At 40.2% G+C, this 25,155-nt stretch overlaps 2 protein-coding genes across 5 annotated transcripts in view; one reads left to right on the top strand and one right to left on the bottom strand.

Moving 5' to 3' along the window:
- The window catches only part of aldh1l1 (aldehyde dehydrogenase 1 family, member L1), a 32,437-nt gene extending 11,349 nt beyond the window's left edge, over positions 1 to 21,088 (bottom strand). The window contains exons 1-7 of the mRNA XM_076750497.1: positions 21,004 to 21,088; positions 19,610 to 19,755; positions 18,138 to 18,372; positions 17,894 to 18,059; positions 15,500 to 15,601; positions 13,613 to 13,702; positions 12,860 to 12,997 (exon numbers count right to left, since the gene is read on the bottom strand). Coding sequence (XP_076606612.1) covers positions 12,860 to 12,997; positions 13,613 to 13,702; positions 15,500 to 15,601; positions 17,894 to 18,059; positions 18,138 to 18,372; positions 19,610 to 19,736 — 858 coding nt within the window. The 5' untranslated portion in view covers positions 19,737 to 19,755; positions 21,004 to 21,088. The remainder of the gene's footprint in view (positions 1 to 12,859; positions 12,998 to 13,612; positions 13,703 to 15,499; positions 15,602 to 17,893; positions 18,060 to 18,137; positions 18,373 to 19,609; positions 19,756 to 21,003) is intronic.
- LOC143332740 (uncharacterized) lies at positions 159 to 12,735 on the top strand. Of its 4 annotated transcripts, none has more exons than XR_013078239.1 (3): positions 159 to 431; positions 5,496 to 9,048; positions 9,149 to 12,735. XR_013078239.1 is itself a non-coding variant. In XM_076750530.1 (3 exons), the coding sequence occupies exons 1-3, from the start codon at positions 233 to 235 to the stop codon at positions 9,344 to 9,346; spliced, it is 708 nt and encodes a 235-aa protein (XP_076606645.1). In that variant the 5' UTR covers positions 180 to 232; the 3' UTR covers positions 9,347 to 12,735. The 4 variants fall into 4 exon arrangements, 3 of the variants coding, with proteins under 3 accessions (XP_076606637.1, XP_076606630.1, XP_076606645.1); XM_076750530.1 differs by having other exon boundaries at positions 180 to 431; positions 5,496 to 5,806; XM_076750522.1 differs by lacking the exon at positions 5,496 to 9,048.
- Positions 21,089 to 25,155: the final 4,067 nt, after the last annotated feature.

Raw genomic sequence — 25,155 nt, 5'->3', positions numbered from 1 at the left:
TAATAGTAGTAATGTAAAAAGTGGTGTCAGGTGAAATTTGATGTGAGGTTTGGCTTTAAAATGCCTGGTCCTGCAGTTTAGATTAGAGAGATTAGAACCGTGTTATACGCACTCCAGGACAGCAGGTGGTGGTGTGACCCTTGTGAGATACTATTCCATTGTCTCAGGCTGGTCTCCCTCACCGCGCACCGCACACAGCCTGCAAACGGGGAGACGACGCTCAAGCGGCACGATGGCTCACACGACGCTTCAGTCATTCAACGTGTTTCTGACGGAGAGATTGACCGCAGCTGCCGTCGAAATTTATGGATTCGTTGAAAAGACAGTAATTGAGTATCAGGAGGAGGCGTACCGAGCCAAGCTGGAGAGCCAGCGGCTGCAGCGGCTGCTGGATTTGGTGTTCAAGCCAGAGATCAAACTGCACAGAGCAGGTACGCTTTTCAGCTGATGGTGCCCTCAGCGTTAGATCAGCCATGAACTAAAGCACATCAGAGCGCACACGTGGGGGTAAAGGAGCCTGATTTCACCACGTTTAGCTACACCGGCGAGCCATGTTAGCTACCACAGACATAATATACGTAAACGCCTCATTACGTGCTGGAGCGTAATCCAGCGTCGCCGCCATATTGGTTGGATCTCCTCACTCTAGGCTAGCACCAGAGCCAACAGAAGTCAGCGTAAAGAGAGCATATAAATATATGTATGTATATGTGTTAAAGTCAGTGTATATCACAGACATCAGCAGTTTCAGTCCAGGCTATTGTGGAGTCTTTGTCATCCTAAAGCCTGTGAACAGTTTAAATTTAGACATGTCAGGCCAGAAGATGTATGTATGTATGTATGTGTGTGTGTGTGTGTGTGTGTTTGGAGTTGGCCAAAAAGAAAAAAACCTTCCTTGTTTTGGTGAAGTTCTATTCCAACACAACTGAGTAAAAAACTTACTCAAAGTTTAAAACGCATGTCAACAGGTCATATAAGATGTCTGGTTTTTGTGTGTGTGTTTTGTGTGCGCGCACGCGCGCGTGCATGTGCCTGAGATAGTTACCTTAAATATACTCGACGCACAAAAACAAAAATATGAAGAAATTCTTGTGTTATGTGCGTGCGCGCGCGCGAGAGAGAAATAAATTCAAATGAACAGTCAAACTATTTCTTTGTTAAAATCTAAAATTAATTAATTTATACATTTATTAATATGCCATACCATATGTCTGTATTATGCTCTTTAACAAAGACAAAGCATTTCAGCATGAAATCACGTATGACAGCGTCCTGTATCGTAACTACATCTCTGCAGTTTGTAACAAACCGTAGTACGGAAGCGTATTGCTGCCACACCGAGGAAAAAAAAAGTGGCTCAGTATCGCGTAATTACGTGAAAAGTTTGTTGTTATAGCAGTATCTTTTTCACGTTATTTCATGATATGACATTTTCACGTTATAACGTGAAAAACAATTATCACGTTATTTAGCGATAAGATGTTTTCACGTTATAAGGAAAAATGTCCAGTGATATTCTATATTTTCTATATTTTTCCTTATAACGTGAAAACATCTTATCACGAAATAACGTGAAAAGATATTGTTATAACGATAAACTTTTTACGTATTTACGTGATACTGAGCCCCCTTTTTTCCTCGGTGTGGCAGCAATACGTTTCCGTACCAAACCGTGTGAAAATCGGGTAAAAAAATCGGGGAGTTCTGATTATTGTAGTTGGGCATACAACTTCCTAAATGCACTGGGGGCGCATGGGAGACCCATCCAAGATGGCGACCGCGCTGATACGTCAGCTCTGTCACTGCCCGATTTCCGAAGCTGCCCGATTTGCAGTGTGGCCCGTGTACGCATGCGCGACCGTGCCGCCATCTTGTACGGCAAAGCTATTTAGACAAACTTATGGCTGTCATGCCGTGCTTCTTTTTTACTTACATTTAAATATATGTACTTAGTTTTAATAACTATAACTATATAAATAGTTATAATTATTAAAACTAAAACTATTAAAATAGTTCTTAAAACCTTTATTAACCGTGTTTCTTTTTTACTTATATTTAAATATATATAATTAGTTTTAATAACTATAACTATATAAATAGTAATAGATATTAAAACTAAAACTATTAAAATAGTTGTTAAAACCTTCATTAGTGCATAATCTTTGCATTGTCTTGCTGAATAGAGAAATAAATCTTTTACTTACAAATGAGTAATATTTTAGCAGTTCTAAGTGCAAGCTCGCGCGAACAAAGTTCTATGCGCTAAGTAAGGCAGCGACGTAATGAAGTTTGTCTAAATGGTGTTGCCGTACAAGATGGCGGCACGGTCGCGCATGCGTACACGGGCCACACTGCAAATCGGGCAGCTTCGGAAATCGGGCAGTGACAAGCTCCAATAGGCAGCGTCAGTCTGTGAGGCGTCTACGTATTATTTTAGCTACTGCTTCCAAGCTAATAAGCTAAACGAGAATCACGTTTCCGGTCAAATTTCAAAACAAAACTTTATTTACACTTCACGCGAGGAACCATAGAAAGCTCTGTAAGGAAAATACAGTTTTCATTGTATTAAGACACAAATTAATGTTCAATTCAGTACGACCAAGTACTACTACTTAATACTACTTAATCTGTGGTAATCTTAATCTTAACACAAGTCTGATTTAAGAGGTTACTTTGTGTAGAGGGACACGCCAAAATGATGCTTAGTAAAAACGACTTTACAGTCCAGGATACACACAGAGGGTGACAAATGAAAGAAAAAAGGTGGCAAACATAAGGAATGCAGAAGCTTCCTCACAGGTGCACTGCATGGTATAGTTAATTCAGTGACATCAAAGGATGCTCTGTGGCATGAGTACGGATGCTGAGCAGACCCAGATGATTCTGATGGCAACAAGAAAAGATCTGAGTTTGAGCAGAGATGAACAGAGACTTCTCAGATAGTGTTTTAGTAGTAAAGGGGACTTAAGTGACATCTGCGTTTAGATCTATGGGAAGGACATCAGTAAATAGAAGCTGTAGTGGACAGCGCACATTCCATGATTCTCCTGCATTAGTGCGATATGTAAAGAACAGATGAGCAACTCTTCCTCAGGTGACTGTGAATGTCAACGCAGGCTTGAGCAGACAGTCAGCAAGTTGACAGTTCACAGAGGGATATTACAGTAGGGTTGCAGTGCATAAACCTCTCATTACAAAGATGAAGGCACATTTGAGAGTTCAGCGGTGCAGAGGCCTACAGGGTCTACAGAGATGTAGAAAAAAAGTTGATAGAGCCAGATGATTCATCCTTCACCATATTCTCGACATGTGAGAGAGTGCGTGTGTGGCGTACAATGAGAACAGTACTGGCCGGAAAGCTTGACCCCTGCAGTGAGGGGAGCTGGTGGCTCTGTTACGCTGTGGGAGGCATTTTACAGGCATGATTTAGGTCCACTCGTCCCTTTAGAGGGAAGGGTCACTGCAAATCAATCCAGAGTCGTTGTGAGTGATCACCTTTATCCTCTGATGAAACATTTGTATCCTGATGGGAGTTGTCTCTTCCGGGAGACACTGCCTACATCCATATGGCAGGAGGAGGGGTCACTGAATGGTTTGATGATTATGGACATGATGTGAATCATGTTCTGTGGCCTTTGCAGTCACCAGACCTCTACCCTAACCCTAACCCTCTGGGAGATTTTGCACTGTGTCAGACAGTGCTCTTCATCACCATCATCAGAACACCAAATGAGGGAATATCTTTTGGAAGAATGGCATTCCAGCTCTCCAGCAGAATTCCAGAGAGTTGAAGAATCAATGCCAAGGTGCACTGATGCTGCTGTCCAGGCAACATGTGTTGGTGCAACATCTTACTAAGACACTATGTTGGATTTTCCTTTAATTTGTCACCCATCTGTATGTATTTGACTATATATTTTTGTAGGATACACTGGTAGATTCGGCATACATTTGATCCACCAAACAGTGCCCAGTTTTAATAAATTTAGCACTTCTCCTGTGTCCCAGCTTACAGTTTGGTGAAAGAGAGCGCATGTATGCTGGTGGGTGATGAATGTCCTTTGTTCCCACTATTGAATCATCTTTTACCTGAATGACCTTAAAGGGAGATGATGATTCATTGTCTGTGAACAAAACACTGCTGACAAGCTGGAATACATTCTCACCAACAGAACATGATTAGGTTGCAAGCCAACATAACTAAACTACAAAAAGCATGGAAGTAGCAGGAAACTGTATTTTGAATCAAGATGAAGGGCCCATCCAGATGAGGCTAGTGTCACAATTTTGGCTTTCTGACTAGTAAACAGCATACCAGTCAGCTGCCAACACCATCACCATCACCAAACATATATGGACAACTCATATCAGCCAAATACTGTCATTCACTGTAATCAAACCCAAATTTAATGGATATGGTGTTATAACCATCTGAATGACATCTTTCCAATCCATCCCATGTGACGTAGCATGAGTATGATCAGTGCTGACGGTTCCTAGCTGTAAAAGATTCGTTTCTGAAAACTACTCCAAACTCCATGCATGTGTGTACATGTCAAACTTCTGGTAGCAACATGCAGATGCTCTCTTGTGATCTGGGAAAGCCATTCCTAATACAAACCATCAGTATGATGACCATTATCATACCAGCAGCAGTACAGTTTGGTTGTACAGTATAATAAATGCCTGACCCATCCATCCTGTGCTGTGGCAGTGCTACAGCAGTCAGCATGCTGAATCCTACTGTGAAATGTACATTTTTCACTACAGCGTAATTGTGCAACACTGAGAGGGAGAAGCAGAATTCCTGTTGCATTTAGGTGCATTTTTACCCAATCACAATAAGGAGCCATTTGTGCAGGTACCCTCCTACCTGCTCAGGTATGTGATTACTACTTCCTGTGTAGCAATCACTTTGATTCCTTTCATGATGTAAATTCATATTTACCATTTGAGTGTAGGTCTTTCACCTTTTGCTCGCTATTTAGGAATAATTCAGGTGGTTATTAGAAAGAGCTCAAGTATTCAAACGCTTAGTAAAGCATAGATTGATATGGAAAGCTTCCACCAGCTCACGACACTTGCAGTCTCACTTACTTACAGTTCCTGGCTTCAATAACTGCCCTTAGCTGTGTGTAAAGCAACAATTCAAATCGTCCCAACCACAAGCTTTGAATGGTACAAGTCTAAACATAAAACATCATGTTCTGTTCTCAGCTTTTAGGCCTGATTATATTATGATTAGCTCATAATGTATATGTGCAGTAATGATGGCATAACATGTACTCTGCTGTGTTTTCTAGTGTTTGGTGTGCTTTCAGTGCATTTTTATTCAAGTGTTTGTTCACTGTTCACAAGAGATTTTACTTCTGCAGCTGATAGGCCAAGCATCACCACTGGGGATCATTCAAGTCTCCCAACATCTAGTTCATATGTGATCAAAGACGTGATTTTTCTAGCTGCTACCAAAAACATTTTCCTATCCACTGTTACAGATTCAAGGCAGATCGATTTGCCCACAACGACACAGGAGGTTTGTGTTCAGGAGAAGCAGATACAGGAGGGATGTATTCCCACTGAGGTCAAAGACGAGCCAGTCATCCTGCCAATTAAAGAGGAAGTGACTGAACCCTGGACCAGGCCTATGCAGACGCCTGTACATTCACCATGCAGCAGCGTTACAGACACGCTGACTCAAATTGTCACAGTTGGAGAGCATGAAGAAGATGATATGTCAGACAACCTAATGCAAGTTGTGACAGTTGGAGAGCACGACGAATACGAAGCATCAGACAGCATAACTCAGGTCAGTACAGTCGGAGAGCACGTAGAAGACCAGACACCATCACCAGATGAGCAACCGTTTCCATCCATAGGAGTAGCTCCAACATACGCAAAGAAGAAAAACACGTATTTTTGTTATGTTTGCTGTCAGCCATTTCTGAAAAAAACAGAATTAAAATTACACCTTGCAGCCCATTTAACAGAACCTTCACCAAAGACCACCGGTAAATCATTCATCTGCTATGTCTGTGACAGAGTAACAGACACAAGGAGTCAAATGATCTGCCACATGAGAGCTCACACCGGCGAGAAACCATTTGCCTGTCCCGTTTGTGGTAACAAGTACAAACTGAAAGGCCATATGAAAGAACATTTGAGGACTCACACTGGGGAGAGGCCTTACACCTGCTACATCTGCGGGAGAAGCTTCAACAGATCTTCGGCCATGAGAAAACACGCCCGGATCAAACACAAGGAGAACATGCCCTTCAGATGCACGGAGTGCAGCCAGTGCTTTCCTCATCTCGTTGTGTTCAAACAGCACATGAAGATGGTGCATCAAGTGACCTACTCCGTCTGAGCAGTGCTGACTTCTGTTAAAGTACACTGAGTCTTAATCAGCATACCTCCTTTGTTTAATCAAATATAGGGGTGATTGCTGTCTTTGGAGGTTTATTTTTACGATTGTATGTTTATTGAAGTTGCAGTTGATATGCTTCGCCAAGCTAGGACTTGTTATCCACTCTGCTAATGCAACTTCACTGTAGAGATACACAGAAAAACACTCAAGGGAATAGTTAGGGCCACGGGGCAATCGCACCGAGCACTATTGTTATACTGCGTGTTTTTTCTTTTCATTATTCCTCTTCCATGTCAAATTTCGATTCGCTACTTGTCCTACAGCTTTGAGAGGACCCAGGACCCCTGTTTTAAACTCGCAAGTGTCTACAAAATATTTTCTGTAGAAACACCGAAATCACACCAAATCGTTCAGGAAGTCCTTACAGCGATGACGGCCTGTTTTTTTCTGATAGGAGCTACCGTTTTGTCAGCATAAGCCCAAATGTGAGACCAGTGCAAAGGCGTGTGTGTCTGTTGCGCTGAGAGCGGGCGCATGTGTGCACCTGTGTCAGAGTGTGTGTGTGTGGATCTCATCACGTGACTTTTTTTTCCCCCTCCACGAATGACATGTATCCGTCATCTGATTTGACAGTCCATATAATAATATAAATACAAATATGTATTTGTATTTGTAAACTGTGTATGTTTACAAATACACACACAAACACCAACACACAGGTAACTTTATCAGTCACACACACACACACACACACACACACACACACACACACACACACACACACACAGGTAGGGTAGGGTACACATGCCCTCAATGTCAGCACAAACTGACATTGTTGTTTGTTGTAGGTGTACTCGTTGTATATAATATCTTAATTTTACTAGTATTAATTGTTTGAAATCTCTGAAGAATCTCATCATAATGTAGACAGTCTGGCAGTAGCCAAATTTCCCCAGAGGAAATTTTCTAGTTAACAACTGCTGGCCTTTAACATAAATATAGTATAAAGCTACACATGCATAGAAAATGCATGTCAAGAGCTTTCATTATTAGTTTAGAGTTTAAGTTTTCATAATTAGTTTTTCGTGCTGTGTTTTTCAACTTTGTGACAGACTATTGTGCCCTTAATTCATATGTGACTTTTTTTCTTCTAATTTTTCTTTTTATTTTCTTCTATTTTCTTCTTTCTATTGGCTTATACTGTGATGTACTGTTTTGAAAGCTGCAGTGCCATTTAAGTTACAGTGCATGTTCATTTGCTGCATTTTTTTCATTGTGTACATATGAGCAGTGTGTAGAGATCAGTAGTTTTAAAATCATGATTTCAAAATAAAAATGTTTAAAGCCACATGCTGGCAGATGGCACTTTTTGACATGAACACAAATACATTTTTCACGAAGGCTCCCGTAGACATGTACTCCAGGGTGTTAGTACACTGTAACATCACAGTTGGGTGTCATTTCAGGTATGGTCTGGTCACACCAGTCAGTGTAATCAGATGTATGAAGGACTTTTTTTTTTTTTTTTTTTCCAAGACGTTATAAAGCGACTGTGAAGGGGAACACATGAAAGTGTGTTTCCAGGTGTTGGGAGTACTACTGCATATGTGAAAGCCTTCGTTGTCTCCAGAGGGACCTGGTTCACTTGAGTCAGTGTCTGTTGGGGCTGAAGACTGTAAGTTTGGAAATGAGAAAAATCTGGGGGTGTGGAGTTGCTGGACCTCTGTAGCTTTCCATCTCTGCTTGAGGCTACATTAGCTGCTGTTAGCATAACACGCCAGAATGTCCAACCCAAATTTTGAGTATTGCAATGTGGGTAATGTTGGCACCAGGTTTTTGACAGGGAAAAATAATGAGTGGAATTTAAAAAAATTAAATTGGGTCTGCTGCGTCGATTTTTAAACTTTTATAAAAAGATAAAGCTATAGGAATCAAATGCTATATTGATGGAGTTCTTTTTCAAAGACTGGGACCAAGATATGGCAACACCATTAAATTATGTCAAATAGATTTAGCATTTCTGTCCTACAATTTCTTGTTACTTATTGGCCGATGTGTACCAACGTGTGTGTTAGGTTCGACTGTTAATGTGCCAGTGTACCAGCTGTGCTCTAAAACAAGGCATCAGCAGTGGATTGTGATTTCATACGTCACAGTTGCACTAACCTGTATGCTAAGGTGCTACACGAAAAAGTTTAAATTACTGATCTGACATGTTTAAATATAGAAGGCTTTGACCAGCATTTGCTAACTAGCTTGTGTTTTGCTAACAACATATAAATATGCCAGCTAAAAGTGGTTGAACAGATGCAAACTGGCTCAAGGCGGAATGAATCAAATGTAGGTGAAGATGCATTCATGTCATTTGAAAATGCTTGGCTGTTTGGAGAGAATAAACACTGATTGCTCATTCCAGCAATCAAATTTGTGTGGACGATACAAGGTGGTTACAAGGCAGCACATCGTCATGTATCCACATACAATTCACGCGTCCTTTAAATTCACTCTTTGAACGAAACTCTATTTGATTGTCATTGTTATGTTCAGGTGTAATACATTCACAGGAAATTGGTTCCTTGTTTGAGCCCTTTCACATTGCATAGAACAGTTTTCCACTCCTGACTGGTTTGTCCCTTCATGAAGGTGATGTGGCTCTGAGGCGGCTGATCAAAACTATCTCAAAGGTAAAATTTCTGATGGGATTGGATTGATGGGAGCACTACTTTGGCGCTGAAAACTTTGATGTGCACTGCAGGTAATGCATTTCCATTTCCATCCTTGCAGATGCCAAACAGTCAACTTCACCGATATCTATGGAGGAGATTCTCCCTAAAGAGCAGGACTGGATCCCGGGTCTGTGCCAGGAGGAGCCCGGACCCTCCCAGATTAAAGAGGAGCAGGAGGAGCAGAAAGAGGAACTGTGGATCAACGGGAGCGACGAGCAACCTTCAGCAGAGGACAGCGATGATGGGGACGCCTTGACGCAAGAACTCATCAAAACAGTGCAGCAGTTAGAAGACTGTAGAGCAGCAGAGGAGAGCAGGGAGTCAAAGGAAGCCCCTGCAGAGGATCCAAAGCACTCTGAAGAGACGACGAGTACTACCTTATACCGCTGCCACATATGTAACTACATCTTCACCAAGAAAAGTGTGCTTACATGGCACCTCAAAACGCACGAAAGCAAGTCGCATGATGGCAAGGGAAACTTTGACTGTCACATATGTGGCAAACGCATACCATGTCAGAGCAATCTGCAGAACCACATGAGAGTACACACAGGAGAGAGACCCTACAGCTGCCACTTCTGTGGAAAGTGTTTTAAACTGAAAGGACACATGACAGAACATATAAGAACCCACACAGGAGAGAAGCCTTTCAGCTGTCACATCTGCAGCAAATCTTTCAACAGAGGTTCCACTCTGAGGAAACATGTTTTAGCCAAACATAAAGAGGAGAGACCGTACAAATGTGGGAACTGTGATGAGCTATTCACCGAAAGGCTGCTGATGAAGAGGCACATGCGAAAAGTGCACGGTGTCAAACTGTCCACAAGTCAAAGTCCTGCCTAGAACTTCAGAACAGACATCATTAACGATGCATGTGAGCAGAAAATGGGCGAAATCTGTCCATGCTAAAGCCAGTGACTTTCATTCCATTATCAGATACGATACGTCTTTCAAACTGTTGTTTTGAGGATTTTAATTATACTACAGAATTCTTGTTTCACATGAGGCCAAACGTATCAGATGCTAAATGTTGTATAACAAACAGCCATATGAGATCTTTACTTTAATAAAATACAGTCTGGAATCAGCAAAGTTACGATTTGAGAAGGAATAGTGTGACACTGTGGGAAATATGCTTCTTCACGTTCTGACTGAGTAGAAGAGAAAATTGATCTCACTCTCATGGCTTGAGCCAGGAGGTGATTAGACTAGCTTAGTAAAAAGACTAGAGTGGTCCTGCCTGAAGTTGTAGCTTTACAGAAAGCTATGTGCTGTAACTGTTTTTGTGAACAATAGCTGAGCACAGTGACTTCCTGGAGCGTTGCTGAGGGATAAACTGTTGTTTTTCAAGGTCAGTGATGTGCGGTCAGCGGAGGCAGTGCCTCACCTGTTAAAATATAATTAAAAAAAACTTGCTGTGGTTTATAAATTCAGTAAAAGGAGAAAATTTGGACTTAAGCTCATGACTGTTCTATGAATTTGTTTTCTGTATGATTCCAACATTTCTATGGCCAAAATCGCTAAATTTATGCATTTCCTGTTCAAATACATGGGAGAAGGGCGAGGTGAGGCTCACTTCTGACGGCGCTGTGCCACACACACTGACTGACGCAGGCAGTTGGTTGCTCTCTCTCTCTCTCTCTCTCTCTTTATATCGGCCATGAATGCGCAGTGAAAATGCTCCTGGTGAGGCAGACAGTACTGTGCTGCACTGATAGGTGGCAGCGCTGAGCTCCATTGGCGCAATGCACGTCGCTGCATGCTCTCCTACGCAGAGGGCGATAGTGTTCAATTTTAATTAAAAAAAGAGAGATCAGCCCCCCCAAAAAAATTTAAATAAAAAAAAAAAAAATCGAATTTGACCCAATATGAAATATTCTTTTGTTCCTCTTGCTATCAGTGTGGAATTGATTACAGCATAATTAAAAGCTTTTAAAACAACTAAATGTTTCAATTGAGATCAAAATTGAAACATAAGCTTCTATTTTGGCTTCATATATTTTTACATCTGACTCCAGAGGAGTCAGTGCCTCACCAGTCATGAACCTCACCGCACGTCACTGTTCAAGGTATGTAACAGAATCATAGATAATAGTTGGAGGTGCTGATAGGCATATTATTGAAATTTGGATGGAACCAGGCTAGCAGTTTCCCCTTCCTTCCGGTCTTTATGCTAAGCTAGGCAAACATTTTCTTGGCTCTACCTCCACACTCACTCCACATGAGAGTGATCAACCATCTCTAACTCTGGGCAAGAGAGCACTTTTCCAAACTCCCAAACTATTCCTTTAAATCAGGAAATATAAATCTGATTGAAGAATAAGTAAATAAGATAATGAGTCTGAAGAGGCAGCTGATAACAACTTTCAGTACTTAACAGCTTTCCATATTCTGTGCTACACAAAGTTTGGTCTGTACCAAAATGTGTTAAGGTTCAATAAACTCTAGCCCTCATAGAGACTCAGTAGATGAAAGCAAACATGGGAAATCCACTTAAAACAGACAGACAATGGAGCACTATCTGTACTCTCCAAATGCAGAGGTCATGTGACTCTCCATGCTGCTGTGGGAGCAGCTGCACTGGAGGACTTTAAATACTGCCTCTCTCGACTCCAGATGAATTCATGTGCACCACAATAGCATACAGCTGTGGTACATTGTCAACTAGTGAGACCTATGTTCCGCTGTCAAATTCTTTTATATATTTATATACATTGTACAGATCAGTTGTAATTTTTTTCTTTTTTTTGCCAAAGTTCAGTCGTGCTTTGAACTTTTTGTAAACCAGCTCTGTGAACATGAAAATATAAAGCTTGAAGAAACACAGGTGTGAAAATGTATGCCACAAAGACATCACTGTCATCTATTGTTCTTTCTGCATCACATATTTATGTAATGTAGCAGTGCAACCCCAGTTTTTAGGAAGGATTACATTTAGATTTAGATATGGCATTGGTGTGGAAATTAGCTTCAGACTTATTGAAGTGTGTCTGTCACTTGTAGAGATTTTGTCTGAGCAACAAGAGAGAGAAAGAAAAACAGCTGTGGGTTACATTCCAATACAATGACCGAGACCATGTGATCTGGTGGAGTGATGGTGATGAAGGGGTTTAGTTGCCGAAGTCCAGGTCAAGTCTTAATTTGTCACTCTTTCTATTCTCCCTCTCTCACAAACATTCAGCTCTCTCCTTAAATGTTCTGTGAAGTCTGAATGAAGACGTAAGAAACATTAACATAAAAGACACCTTTTGTCTCAATGACAAAATGCTGTGACTGTAAGAACAGACAGACCAAGCCAGCAATGTCACCTATTCCATGACGTTACTCTCAAAGGGCTTTAGTGTAAGGAAAATAAGAATAAAAGTAAGAGAACAACAGGCCTTTCAGAACACAGCCTCCATCTATGGCATCTCTTATCGCCACATCTTGTAATTTTAACTGATATGAAGCCTGGTTGTTCATCCTACCACAGCTTTAAACTGCACTCTGACAACTGTGTGTAGGAACATGCTATAGGAACATGTTTCAATGCATCAGCCACACAACAGGGTAAAAATCGATCACTGTTTTCCAAAATTGACCAGCTGAATCTGAAAAATGACATCATTCTCTCAGAGGAGAGACCTATGACATCACTGACTCTGGAGCAGCTATATACACAATAATAAACTCCTTGTATATTGCACTTTGGTACCCATCATCAATTACTGGTTTTAACTTCTGGTGAAATTTAGTGGAGAATTCCTCCCAGCCTTATAAATTGACTTACCGTCTTGCCATCATTGCCAAACAGCACAAGGCCTGCCTTGGTGACGATGCCGGGTCTGCAGGCTCCGGGGATCTCCAGGGGCTGACCGTTAGCCGTGGTGCCGTTATCCACCAGACTGGAGCCATAGAAAGTCACTTTCTGCCGGGAGAGAGTCACAAAAGCACAACTTTGATGAAGGCAGAGCTAGTAGAACTCAACAGTTGTTACTGTTACTGGAAATATGTGTGTGTTGTTTGACAGCAGCCAAAATCCTAATTTTTCTTCTTCTCTGATATTATTATCTTAATTATCAAATAGTCATGAGTAAATTAGTAACAATGCTTTGACTGGTGCACATAAGTCCCACATCAAATAATTAGAAGAGCATAGAGAAAAATACAGTAATCTCTCCTGGCCTCTTAAAGCCACAACTATTTGAAATTTAGCAGACTTTCATGTAAGATTCCATCGCTCACAGTAAGATGACTGAGAAAATCAGTTTTCAATGCAAAGTTCTTCCCATCAATACCTTCAAATAAGATCATTTTAACTTAGAATCTGCCACAAGGAGGCCTTTTGTTTTAACAGGCTGAGATGTAATATCTATCCTGCCAATTAGAACAAACCATTTTTATCAAAGATATCCAGTTGGATCATCTCTTAACTGACACCATTATCTAGGTTAAAGGACATTACTGAGCATTCAGAAATACAGTCCAGTCAAGGGACAAAGAAACAAAGAATGTAGATGAATGATCTGCTGCTCTCTGTTACCTGTCCATCAACTTCTGCCCAGGCACCAGGCACTTTGTCGTTACCTCGGATCCAGTTGTGGAGAGCCTCAGCAGACTGGTTCCAGTCAATCTGCCAAAACATGGAGGAGTCTGTTTCATTGTGTGTTAAGGTGCAATGCACAAAAATATAAAGCATTAACTTTTTGCAGGTTCACAAATTCAAATCAAATATTCAGGTATCCAAGGTGATAGCACAGGTGGTTGATAAGATTCCATTCAGGCTTGTTTGCATATCCTCAGTGGTGCCATTTATCTTGAATATGAAGATTGGACACTTGTTATCTCAATTTGTGAATAAAAAAAAAACTTGAAATCACATTTTTGAAATTGCAAAACATAAAATCAATAATTCAGATAGATGGTTTTCAAGGTAAAAGTTCAATGTTATACATTCATTGGTGCTTAAATTACAATATGAGGTACTTCAGGGACATCCCTGTCTTTGCCTCCATAGTCAATCACCACATTCATAGAAAACCATGCCAAGTTAAACATGATTTCATAGAAAGCTGTTGTTAACACTAGCAACAATTGCTATAAACTCTGACAGAGAGTAGACAGACTTAGCATAACTACAACCAACGATCACATAACTTCTTGCTATAATTAGATCAGATATTCATTTCAGTTAATTAAGTTAGCACATATTATACAATGTTTTACATCAGCATTAATGTATCTGGTATTATAACTACTCGTGGTTTTAACACCCAGTTCTCATTTTTCTGTTGTGTGAAGGCATCAACAAGACATTCCTCCTCATCTCTGTTAGCTGGGTCACAAAAGAGGAAAACTCCAAGTGTGATTGTTGCTTTCTGACTGAATTGTCAAATAATATTTGCTAAGACAATTTCAGTATCTGATTCTTTATATCAAGTTCTTATGAAAGTTCCTAAATGAAGGAGTAAAGGTATCTAAAGGCCCTCTGCTCTGGAGCTCCTGATCTGAATATGAGATTGCAGATTCAAAGACATATTTCAAATCCTATTTTACACCTTAAACCTATGTCTACCACAAATGATTCCTTTCATTATTGAATAATCAGTCAGTTATTTCTTGATTAATCTATTAATAATTTTGGTAATGCCTAAAACTACAGCAAGAATATTCAGATTACCATCATAAATGACAAAGAAAAACATCAAATCTTCATATTTGAATAACTGGAGCCAGTTTGTGTTTGAACAATTAGTAAAATGATTATTCTATTCTCAAATATTTGCTGATACATTTTCTGTCAGTCGCCTAAACTATTAATCGACTGAGCTCTGCAGCTCTACTTACACCTTACATTGTTCTTATGGGGAATCCTCCTGATCTAGAGGTCTAATATGGTGACAATGTAACCAAACACTCCTGATTCAAATCTGGCTGAGGACATTTCTTACATGCCAGCTCCTATCTCTCCCCCTAATTCCAGCCAGCTCTTTGTTGTGTAATAGAAATAAAATGCCCCCCACTCAACTTCAGTTGTAGCGTTTTACTGTTCTGTTGGTTAAGTATTCTATTTATCTTGAATGCATTTGGCTCCAAGTGTCTTCTTATCCCATTTGTTGTCTTTTTGTCCTTATCTTGGCCTTTAATCAATTATAGTAGATCTCAGCATCCCTGTGTAGAGCAACCCAATTGTGAAAGGGGCCATCTTCTTCTTCCTCTACTTCTTAGTATCATTACAATAATATTTAAAATATCTGAATTATGTGACCTTCTCCAAGCAGTTTAAAGACAATTTCAAAGCAATAAAAAGTCATTTTAAGGAAATACAGTTTTTCCTCATGAAATGTACACTTAGAGATGACTTTTTTTTCTACTGAGCTGGATTATGAATTAGAGAGAAGTGATGTGTCTTTTTGTCCTTGTATATTACCTTAGAATTATCTTTCTTCTGAATACACTCATATGTGGCTCCCTCCTTTGGCTGGGTGATCCTCGGGGCCTTCCCTTCTGCAATCAGCCTCACTGCTTCCACCTGGAAACAAGACAATGCACTCAAGTTGCACACAAGTCAAAGTAAAACGTGTGCTGTTTTTATGATTTATCTTTGCCATTTGTTACACAGAATGGTCCACTACATCATGCACTCTTTTATTTATTTAAAAAAACTTGTAAACTTCTCTTCAGCTTCATGTTGTCATTTTGAGTGGTACAGATTTTCTAAGGGAAATGCTAATGGGTCTCAACTGGATTCACCAATAGGTAAGAGCCATTAGCATTTCCCTTATAAAATCAGTTTCACCGGACTTTTCCAAGTGGTTAATGTAGCAAACATAAATGTCAACATTCAGCACTGCGGCGTTGCACATTTGTTGCTAGGCTAATCCACAGGACATTAAAAGCTACGCACCCTTGCAAAAACTAAATGAGTCATCCTGGAGCACCCTGGTCCCGAGGTCGTGGACCCAACCGCTAACAAGAAAGTTGTAAGCCTCCATATTTTTATATGCTTTCATTTGTTTTCTAGAGTAGAGCGACATCTGAATGACCAGGTAGTTGTCATATCTACTGCCTCAACAGCAGGCAAATATTTCAGTTGAGTTGAAAAATTGCTCCTCTTCATAACGTAATGGTCACATCCAACATATGTTCTGATTTTCTGTTTGTACCTCCCTCTCATAATTTCATCTAAACTATCACAATAAGTTTGGTTCATCTCATCCGTCGCGGTTTTCACTTCATCAGAATTTAACGTATTACCCCACTAGAACACTGCCTTCCCAGATTGCAGGTTTACTTGAGGTTCCTAAAGTCTCCAAAAGCTACCAAGATCTTCTCCTATGGAACTATCTTCCAGTCTCTTTTCTGGGAGGCAGACACCCTCTCTACATTAGGCCTAAATTATTATTTTCCTCTTTGATAAAGCTTACAGTTAGGGCTGGCTCAGGCTTGCTTTGGACCAGCTCCTAGTCATGCTGCTATAGGCTTAGACTGCTGGGTGACTTCCCATGACACACTGAGCTCCTCTCTCTTTCTCTTCTCATTCTCCATCTGTATACACTCATGTCCCATTAACTGGTTACTAACTGGGCTTCTTCCCTGAAGTCTTTGTACTGTCTCATCTCGTAGGTTCCCATGCATCCATGGATCATGGCTGAGCCTGGATTGTGGATCATGATTGTGCCAACTGCTGTGGCCCTGCTTGATTCTCCCTGCTAGTGTTATTTTTATTAGTCATATTTCTATTATCATTATATAAATAGAATTGCTGTAATATACATATACTATCATATACATACCATATACTTATACCATCATATATTATTTTATTAGTGGTGATATTTCTAATATTATGGTTATGATCATGATTGTTATTATTATTATTTTAATTGCTGTGCATATCTCTCTTTCTCTACACCCTACTGTCCGTGGCAGATGTTTAGAGCCTGGCTCTGCTGGCTTCTGCCTGTTAAAAATAATTTTTACCTGACAGCTGTCACCACATGCTTGCTCATGGGGGAACTGCTGGCTCTCTGTAGAGTAACAGTCTAGACCTCAATAATGAAAGTGTCATGAGATTACCTTTGTTGTGATTTGGGGCAAAATAAATACATTGAATTGAAATAGAATTTTCATTTTATGACACATAACTTTAATGTTTTCATTCACCCTCACAGCTTTCATCAAACTAGTTTTACAACCGCAGGCAGTTTTTCTGTCAGAAAAGCTCTGATGAAGCGACTGTACACTACCATCCCATATATTATCATTCTAAGGAGATGGCCAAGACGACAAAAGGAGACTGAATATCAGAGTTGTACCATGTCTGCAAGAGCAATAAATCACGAATATGTTAGCTATATGAACTTTGTGTGGCCATAATAATATCAAACAAATGTGATTTTCAGGTGATTGTGAATGTCTGCCCCAGTGGCATTAAATGTACATAAAGATAGATAGGAAAGTCATCAAGTAGCTACTTTCTGTGTAGACTCCCACCACCCCTTTTATGCAGACTGAGAACCAGATGTAAAAATACACAAAACCAGATGACCTGCTCTAACCTGAGGCTAAACAAAGAGAGGTTGAAGGTTAACTATAGTAGGTGAGAGTAAAAACAGTTTGTTAGATAAAGGCATGAGAGCTTGGAATGCTTTTTCACTAATGTAAATATATGTATTTTGTAGTTAAACACAAACACTGACACTCCTGCCTCCTGCATACCTTATTGTTTCCACTTTATTTTAGCAACTAACTCAGTCAATGCCACCTCAACACTGCCTGTGTTTTCTCCATCCACAATGCTTTGCCCCATCACTGCACTTACTGTGCCTTTGACTCCCTCTGGGAACAGAAATCTCTTGTAGATTGTGTTGACAGTGTCATTGGGTTCAACGTCACATTCCCTCTGCAGCAGGATTGGTCCGGTGTCCAGACCATCATCAGCCCAGAACACTGTGAACCCGCCCTTTTTGTCACCATGGATCAGGGTCCTGTGTGTCAGAAAAACCAGGTAAAAGACTGGACTATGCTTACCCCAACCTGATGAACCTAACCCGTGCATCACTCACCAGTTGATAGCAGAGGCTCCCCTGTGACGAGGCAGCAGGGAGGGGTGGTAGATAATGGAGCCATGTTTGGGGTGGTCAATGACCTCCATGGGGATGAACTGGGAGCAGAAGGGCAGGACATTGAGCTCAGCACCAGTGGCATTGTACTGAGCCACTACCTCTGGGATGGCCTGGCCTTTCACCCGCCAGCGGGGGAATTTGAAGACGGCAACACCATCCTTCTCCGCCTCAGTTGCTGTCAGGCAAAAGAATAATCAAACTCTTAAAGTGTGTCATACAAAAGTGGTTTTAATCACAACTATACACAGACACTAGGAAATCTAAAGATGATTAAAATCATCAATTCTAATCTCTATTATTTGTTGAAGTAATCAGAGTAGTGAAAAATGACCACTGATCATTCCTCAAGGTAATGCATTCACATTGCTGTTTTGACTGATGGGTCCAAAACCCAAAAGACATTCAATTTATAAAAATAAACACTGACATAAATGAGAAAACAGAGAAAATCTGAAATCATACAGCAAATAAATGATTAATCAGTCATCGATTCTGCTGTCCTTTATCTACTATCATTCATGACTGTATGTGGAGTATATTCCTCGAGATATCAGTGTGAGAGACCAGTGTGCACGTTTGTACAAGTTATGAAAACTAAATCTGCAGTTATTGTGTAGCTCCAAAATGTAACTTTTTCTCACATTAACAGGGAGAAATCAATGAAAAATAAGTAGTGTCTCTTTGGCTGAAATGGCCTTGACGTTGGAATGTTTTGAGTGTGTGAGGACGTACAGGAGGAAACCACTGACCAGAGCTCATCAAGTGTTGCAATAGGATTTTGATAAGACAGTGAGCCCTTTATCAGCTTGCCTCATATTGTCTTCACTCTCAGCTATCTCTACCTTTGTTAGAAACTTGGAGGAGTAAACACATCCAGCTCAAACTGAACAATCATAGTTCAGTATTTAGACATTTAGATGTAGTATACTTTCTACATCAAGGAGAATGCTGGAATTTGCAGTTCCTTAACACATAGCCAATCAAAACTACACTTGTTTCTAGCTCTTCCTTGTGCTTTTTAACAGGGCTGTAAATCCAGATATAGAGATTTTACTGCTGATATTGTCAGATATAAAGATAGTGAACAGGTGATGACACACTGCACTTGGACACCAACAACAATGACTTTGCAACTTTGACAGGAGAGCTACATTGACCTTTTTTTGGAGTTTAGGGTACCAAAGTGATATAGCCAGTGGTGCGAGGAGTCCAAATTTCATTTGGCACCATTGTGAGTCTATTCATGGCAGGTGTGCCTGAACACCTGACTCACTTTGCTTAGAAAAACACACCAAATCAGGCTTTAGTAACAGTGACAGTATTTCCATTAATATTCATTCTAACTGGTCTTACAGCCATGTTCTTATGTCAGAACTGAAGTTTGGATGTTCCAGACCCAGTAATGTTCTCACCCAGTGGGTCAGCCTTGCCATCTTTGTCAGGAATGGTGAAGACTCCGACGATGGTGTGGCCATCCTTCCTCAGCTCCTTGTAAACCTCCTGGCCGAACAGACTCTGACCAATCACTGCAATCTTCATCCTCACACCTCACTGTGTTCTGAAAGACAGAAACAGGCCAGGACAACCAAAAAGTTTAGGAATTAGTATAAGCAATTCTGGATTATGTCACATATTTTGTAACTATGATGCAACTGACACATATTAATTTGTTCCAGTTTTTATTTGGCTACAGAGCACGAAAAGTTTCAAGAGACCATCACCTTCATTCAGACAGCACACTGACTTCAGGATACACCCAGCAACGTTCAGACAAGACACACCTGTGCTTCTGACAAATGTGTGTTTGTGCAGGTATTTCATAATAAAGCTCTGTGTTGTCTGTTTGGTAATTCTGAAAAAGACTGCAAAGTCACAAGACACTCCCTCACACTTTATGCAAACATGCCAAAGTCTCGCCTGTAGCCTATGAGTAGGTCCAAAGACCAAACTCTGTGGTGGTTTCACCATGGAATGAAACAGTTTGAGGAATATGACTGTGTACAGATATGTTACACAGGCAGAATGTATGTGTGCATGTAGATGACCAGCAATTTAAAATCAATTGTCAGAAAATGAATAAAATGCATTTTAGATGTGGTTGGAGATGGTTTATCAAAAGCACTTGCAAGAATGTATTTATATGTCCACTATAGTAGTATTTTGAATAGATTTGCACATTTTTGGAATATATTCCTCAAGATGTATTGCATATTATGTTTGTCATTCTTTAGTTTGCCTATGTTTATATAACATCATATAAATAAACTCAGCATAAAAACACTAGTATGATTCCTACCGCGCCAGTAATACACAGCATTTTCTAATAAATAAGTAAATGAGAACAAAAAAGTGCTCAGTAATCATGACTGTCTGACAGTTTACTGACCCTGAACAGACGGAACCGGGCCTTATCGCCCTGTCAACCAATGGAATCCCTAAGTGTAGCTCATGCTTCTGGTGTTGACCAATCAAAAGCACGCAGGAGGTGAAGGGCTTTGAGAGCCCACTGAAGGTTCGAGTTGAGACAGACACTTTGAAGAAAGTTCAAGAACAAACTAACATGAGTAGCAGTAACCGCACAGTATCCCGCCACCCGTTAAGAAGACATGTGCAGCCATAACGTGGAACTTTTATTTTTCAACATCTCTGGAGGTCGCTGCAAATACAAACAGGCTCTTAATTCAAATACAATGTGCGTGCACGTGTCTGTGTATGTGTGTGGGCGACCAATCCGCTGTCTGCGCTCTCATTACGCATCATGCATAGAACTTTGAAACAGAAGTAGAAAAGTTAAGTGCGTCCTTACCTCCGCCTGCAGACCCGGTGCTACTCCTTTGCCTGGAAAGCGCAATCCGACGCAAACCGTTGCTTTAATTTCCTCCCCCCAAGGCACACATGCAGGACGCCCTATTACATAACAAGCAGATAAACAAAGCGATTGGACAGCACGGCCTTGGCTGCAGGGGGCGGCCTATCAGCTGCCAATGTCTTTGAACGAGCCCAACCACATGGAAAGTAAACTAATCACTACAACAAATCACTCAGGGCTGTGTTTTCCCAGCAAAGCAAGTTTACCTTTGTAAACAGTGAAATGTGTGTTCATGACTTCTCTATGATATAACCATCATTTTTGCAGTTCCCACAGGGCCTTTTCGTGTTCAAATAGCAAGGGAGTATTCTGAATATTATGGAGGTATTGCTGTGGCCTTACAGTGTTTCTGTACTCCACGCTATGAGAACAACAATTCCTGCAGTAATCTGTGATATTTTTGAATCAAAAATGGTTAATAAAGGAAAATGAGAAATGCATCTCAAAGTTATTAAAATGAGATAAAACCAATATCAGGAGAGAAAAGACCAAAAGCAAGCAGCTGTTGTTTTCCAGCTGAATTTCCATGAAAGACGTGCTCCATTTAAAATGAGACCACAGTATTGAACTTCTATCCTTTCTCAACAGCAGTGTGCACATAAAAGTGTATTTTACAATGACACAGAGATAAGGCTGCAACAGACGGTCACAGTAGGTCATTCGGCAGCCATAAACCCGAAAAAGGTTCATTAGCATTTGCTCAAAAATCCACAAGATAGAAAGTGACTCATGTTAAATAACTTTCACGCTATTGCCATAGTAATGCAAACACATCATTCAAATGATCAGAAGGTTTAACATAAAAGATAACTCATAACACAGGCTCATAGCTCCCTAAGGTGCTGAAAAAGAAAAATTCTCTAACTCATATGGTTGTTGTGGGTGTTGTTGCTCCTGTTAAGAGATTTCAGAAAGGTCAGAGGACAGGAAGGTCAAAGTCTGAGAGTCAGCAAAGGGCAGCAAAACAACTCACTGTAACCTGCAGACGTTCAGTGCAACACCGAAAATAATGCTTCACACAGGAGAAAGTGAGATTTTTGTCATGGTCAAGTTTTGCCATCTGCATTTCGTTGCAAGCCACTTACATTTTCAGTTTGTGTCATTTTCTGTATTTTCTCATCAGCTCTTAATCTACCTTTAGTCTCACTTGTCAGTTTAAGGTGTTTTCCAGGCAGTTCTCTGAACCTCTCTCTGCTGTGTTTTGTGTCATTTTGGCTTCTCTCAGCCAAATGGTATTTACCCCTCCTCATGACTCCTCATATAACAGCACACATTGTTCAGACTATTTCTAAGCATTTTGGCTCAAAGATTGCATTTGATTTTCTTTTATGTCATTTGTTAGTGGATCGTTTTTGTTTTTAACAGCTCTTCACTAGGACAGTCTTGCTTGCTTTTGACCCAATGGAATTCTTTCCTGTCAGTGGATTCTCATTTTTGAGGCCTTTAGTGACATGAAAGGTCAAAAGTTAATAGTGTACTGTGAGAAAGCTCATTACTGATTTCTAGACTGAGCCTGCAGGTATGTGGACATTTGCATAACAACAAAAAAAAAAAAAAGTCAAACCTCAGGAACAACATTTCTTCAGCTGGCCAGCATTAATTTGTCTTCTCCTCTGCAGTACCAGCAATTGAAAGAATATAGACAGATAGATCCACAAGGGTAATTCACAAGTTCCAGCATTTTCCACAAATTTTAAGCAAAAGGCATTCAATAAATTATCTAAAAGCACAGCAAGCAAAAAATTACAAGTTAAAAGCAAAAAATGTAAAAATGTCCACATGTCCAGTGCAACTAGAATTAAAAGTGAAAATGTCAAATGCAACAGAATTCAAGTTTAAATGAGTTTAAGTGAGATGTCCGGAGTTTAAATGTCCAGTGCAAACAGAATGCAAGCATCTTTTTGCAGATGTTGAAGGACGCCAGCCTTCTGAAAAAGTACAGTCGGCTCTGTCCTCTCCTGCACTGAGCATAGAGAATATCAACTCTGAATGATCAGATCTGGTCCCAATAGCTGCAGCTTTAACCTAACCTATGACTGAGTATTAAAAAAAATCATCATCAAGCCAGACAAGACGAAGCATCTCTAGACCTCCCTCTAAAGAACTATTGCAACTACTGTATGTGCTGTTTCCTCAGTGTGTGTGTGTGTGTGTGTGTGTGTGTGTGTGTGTGCGCGCGCGAGTGCCTGTACCTTAGTTTAATCTGAACTGGTTAATTCTGGTCCTCAGTTATCACACATGTTAATGATCCACTCAGTAGGATGATCATCGGACCAGGACTGCAAACACTGACGTTGGATAGTGGTTTCTGAGGAAGTGTGTCTGTGTGTCTGTGTGTCTGTGTGTGCATGCATGCATGTGTGTGCGTGTGTGTGTATATGTATCTTTTTTCTATTATTTATTTTTTCATCTTGTTTTTTTCTTTTCTGAAGAATATTTTAATTTCGTGTTATCTGGTTATTTATTGAATCCTCTCAAACTGCATCAAAGAGTTAAAGGAGAGAAGTAAGAAGTTACTGTCTTTACATCACTCTATAGGCTCTCCTCTGTTCATGCACAAGGGGGCAGCACTCAACCATAAAACAGCTGCCATTCAGACTGCAGCTCCTGTGTTCAAGAGGGCTCGGACTTTAACTACTTTTTGGTGCTCTAGTAGTTTAATTTAGTTTACTCTGGTAGTGAACTAGAGAATTTTCAGACATCTGAATTTGCCTATCTCATGTTCAAAGTTCAAGTTTCCATTAATGAACAACTGTTTGAGACATGTCGAAGGTGATGACCACTACATGGATGATTCAGCTGCTCCTTGGAGTCTTCCCACTTGTGGGGCTACAAATATTTCGTTTGTCCTGAGGGTGGCGATATTGCAAAGGCCACAGTGTCTTTTAGTTGTTGAAGCAGTCTGTCAGATCTGTTGAGCACAAGCAGGAAATTTTGGCATGATGATGCCATTAAGAAGAAAGATCACAAGGGTCACCATGATCATTAGGTATCATCTTCTGGGGACCAAGAATATCCAAATCTAATTTCATGACAATCCGTCTGCAGTTCCTGAGAGATTTTCATTTGGAACAAAATGTGCAGTTTTGGATTAAAATGGGCAGATGGCGAGCTATCGATAACACCCCTTTGTATTTGAACAATAACACTATTGTGTTTTTGTGAGTGAAGTAACTCTTACAGCTGGCCTCAGATGAGGCAACTTTAAAGGAGCAATCCACAGATTGTTCACATGAAACTCAGTGTACTTGTCTTAATAAATGATGAATGAAAAGTCCGTTTTGGAAATAACCTTTTGTCAAAACAATCCCAAGTAAAGATACACATACTGGCTTTTTCTGGAGCTTTCAGTCATATCACATGATCTTCATCATCATATAGAATACACTCAATTGTCATTTAATTGAATTTTAAGTGAACACTGAGAAGAAGTCATAAAACTGCTAGCTCATGATAGTTACTGTGTTCACATGTCAAAAAATCAACTCCATGTCAACCGAGGAAAGTCCACCTGCTGATGGAGACCCTGTGATATGGCTGAAAGCTCAGAAAAAGCTAGTTAGCTAAGCTTGAGTAACATTGATAATGTCAGCAGGGTCATTTGGTCTTGGGTTTGAAGACACATTTCTAACAGAAAGCCTGTGTTACAAACTTAAGGTAAGGAGGCATTTATCACGAAAGGAGCAGTAACAAAAACATGTTAATGGTTGCATTCAGGGAACGTAGGATTCAGTGTTTCTGAAGCTTTAGCCATACTATGGACTAAAGTCAGGATGTTTCTGTGTTTGCCGCTTGAACTTTCACCAAGTCTACTTCTTGTGAGTCTCCCAACTATATGAAAGTATAACACTAAATTAGTGTTAGAGTCCAGCTTTACTAAAAGTGGAAAATCACTTCCATACTTCATTTAAACGTCTTCCACTTATCAGCTGTAGAATGCAAAGTGAACATTTCTGAGAAATTAATTGGAAGTGTCTCATTCATGCTAATTATCTGAGCAATGAGATGAATGAATTGGGATAAATTTCTCCATAATGTGTGTTTGACAGTAAATATTCAACCACATTAAAGGAGGTTTACAAATATTCC

Source organism: Chaetodon auriga, chromosome 2 (genome assembly GCF_051107435.1).
Source record: "Chaetodon auriga isolate fChaAug3 chromosome 2, fChaAug3.hap1, whole genome shotgun sequence".
Classification (NCBI taxonomy): domain Eukaryota; kingdom Metazoa; phylum Chordata; class Actinopteri; order Chaetodontiformes; family Chaetodontidae; genus Chaetodon; species Chaetodon auriga.
The sequence above is the reverse complement of the archived record's forward strand: the minus strand, read 5'-3'. Positions and strand labels throughout refer to the sequence as shown.

Bases quoted from the DNA above. Each gene is read 5' to 3' on its own strand.
- LOC143332740 (XM_076750515.1), top strand. From the start codon at position 233: ATGGCTCACACGACGCTTCAGTCATTCAACGTGTTTCTGACGGAGAGA. The intron at 432-5,495 runs GTACGCTTTTCA...CCACTGTTACAG, and splicing joins GATCAAACTGCACAGAGCAG to ATTCAAGGCAGATCGATTTG.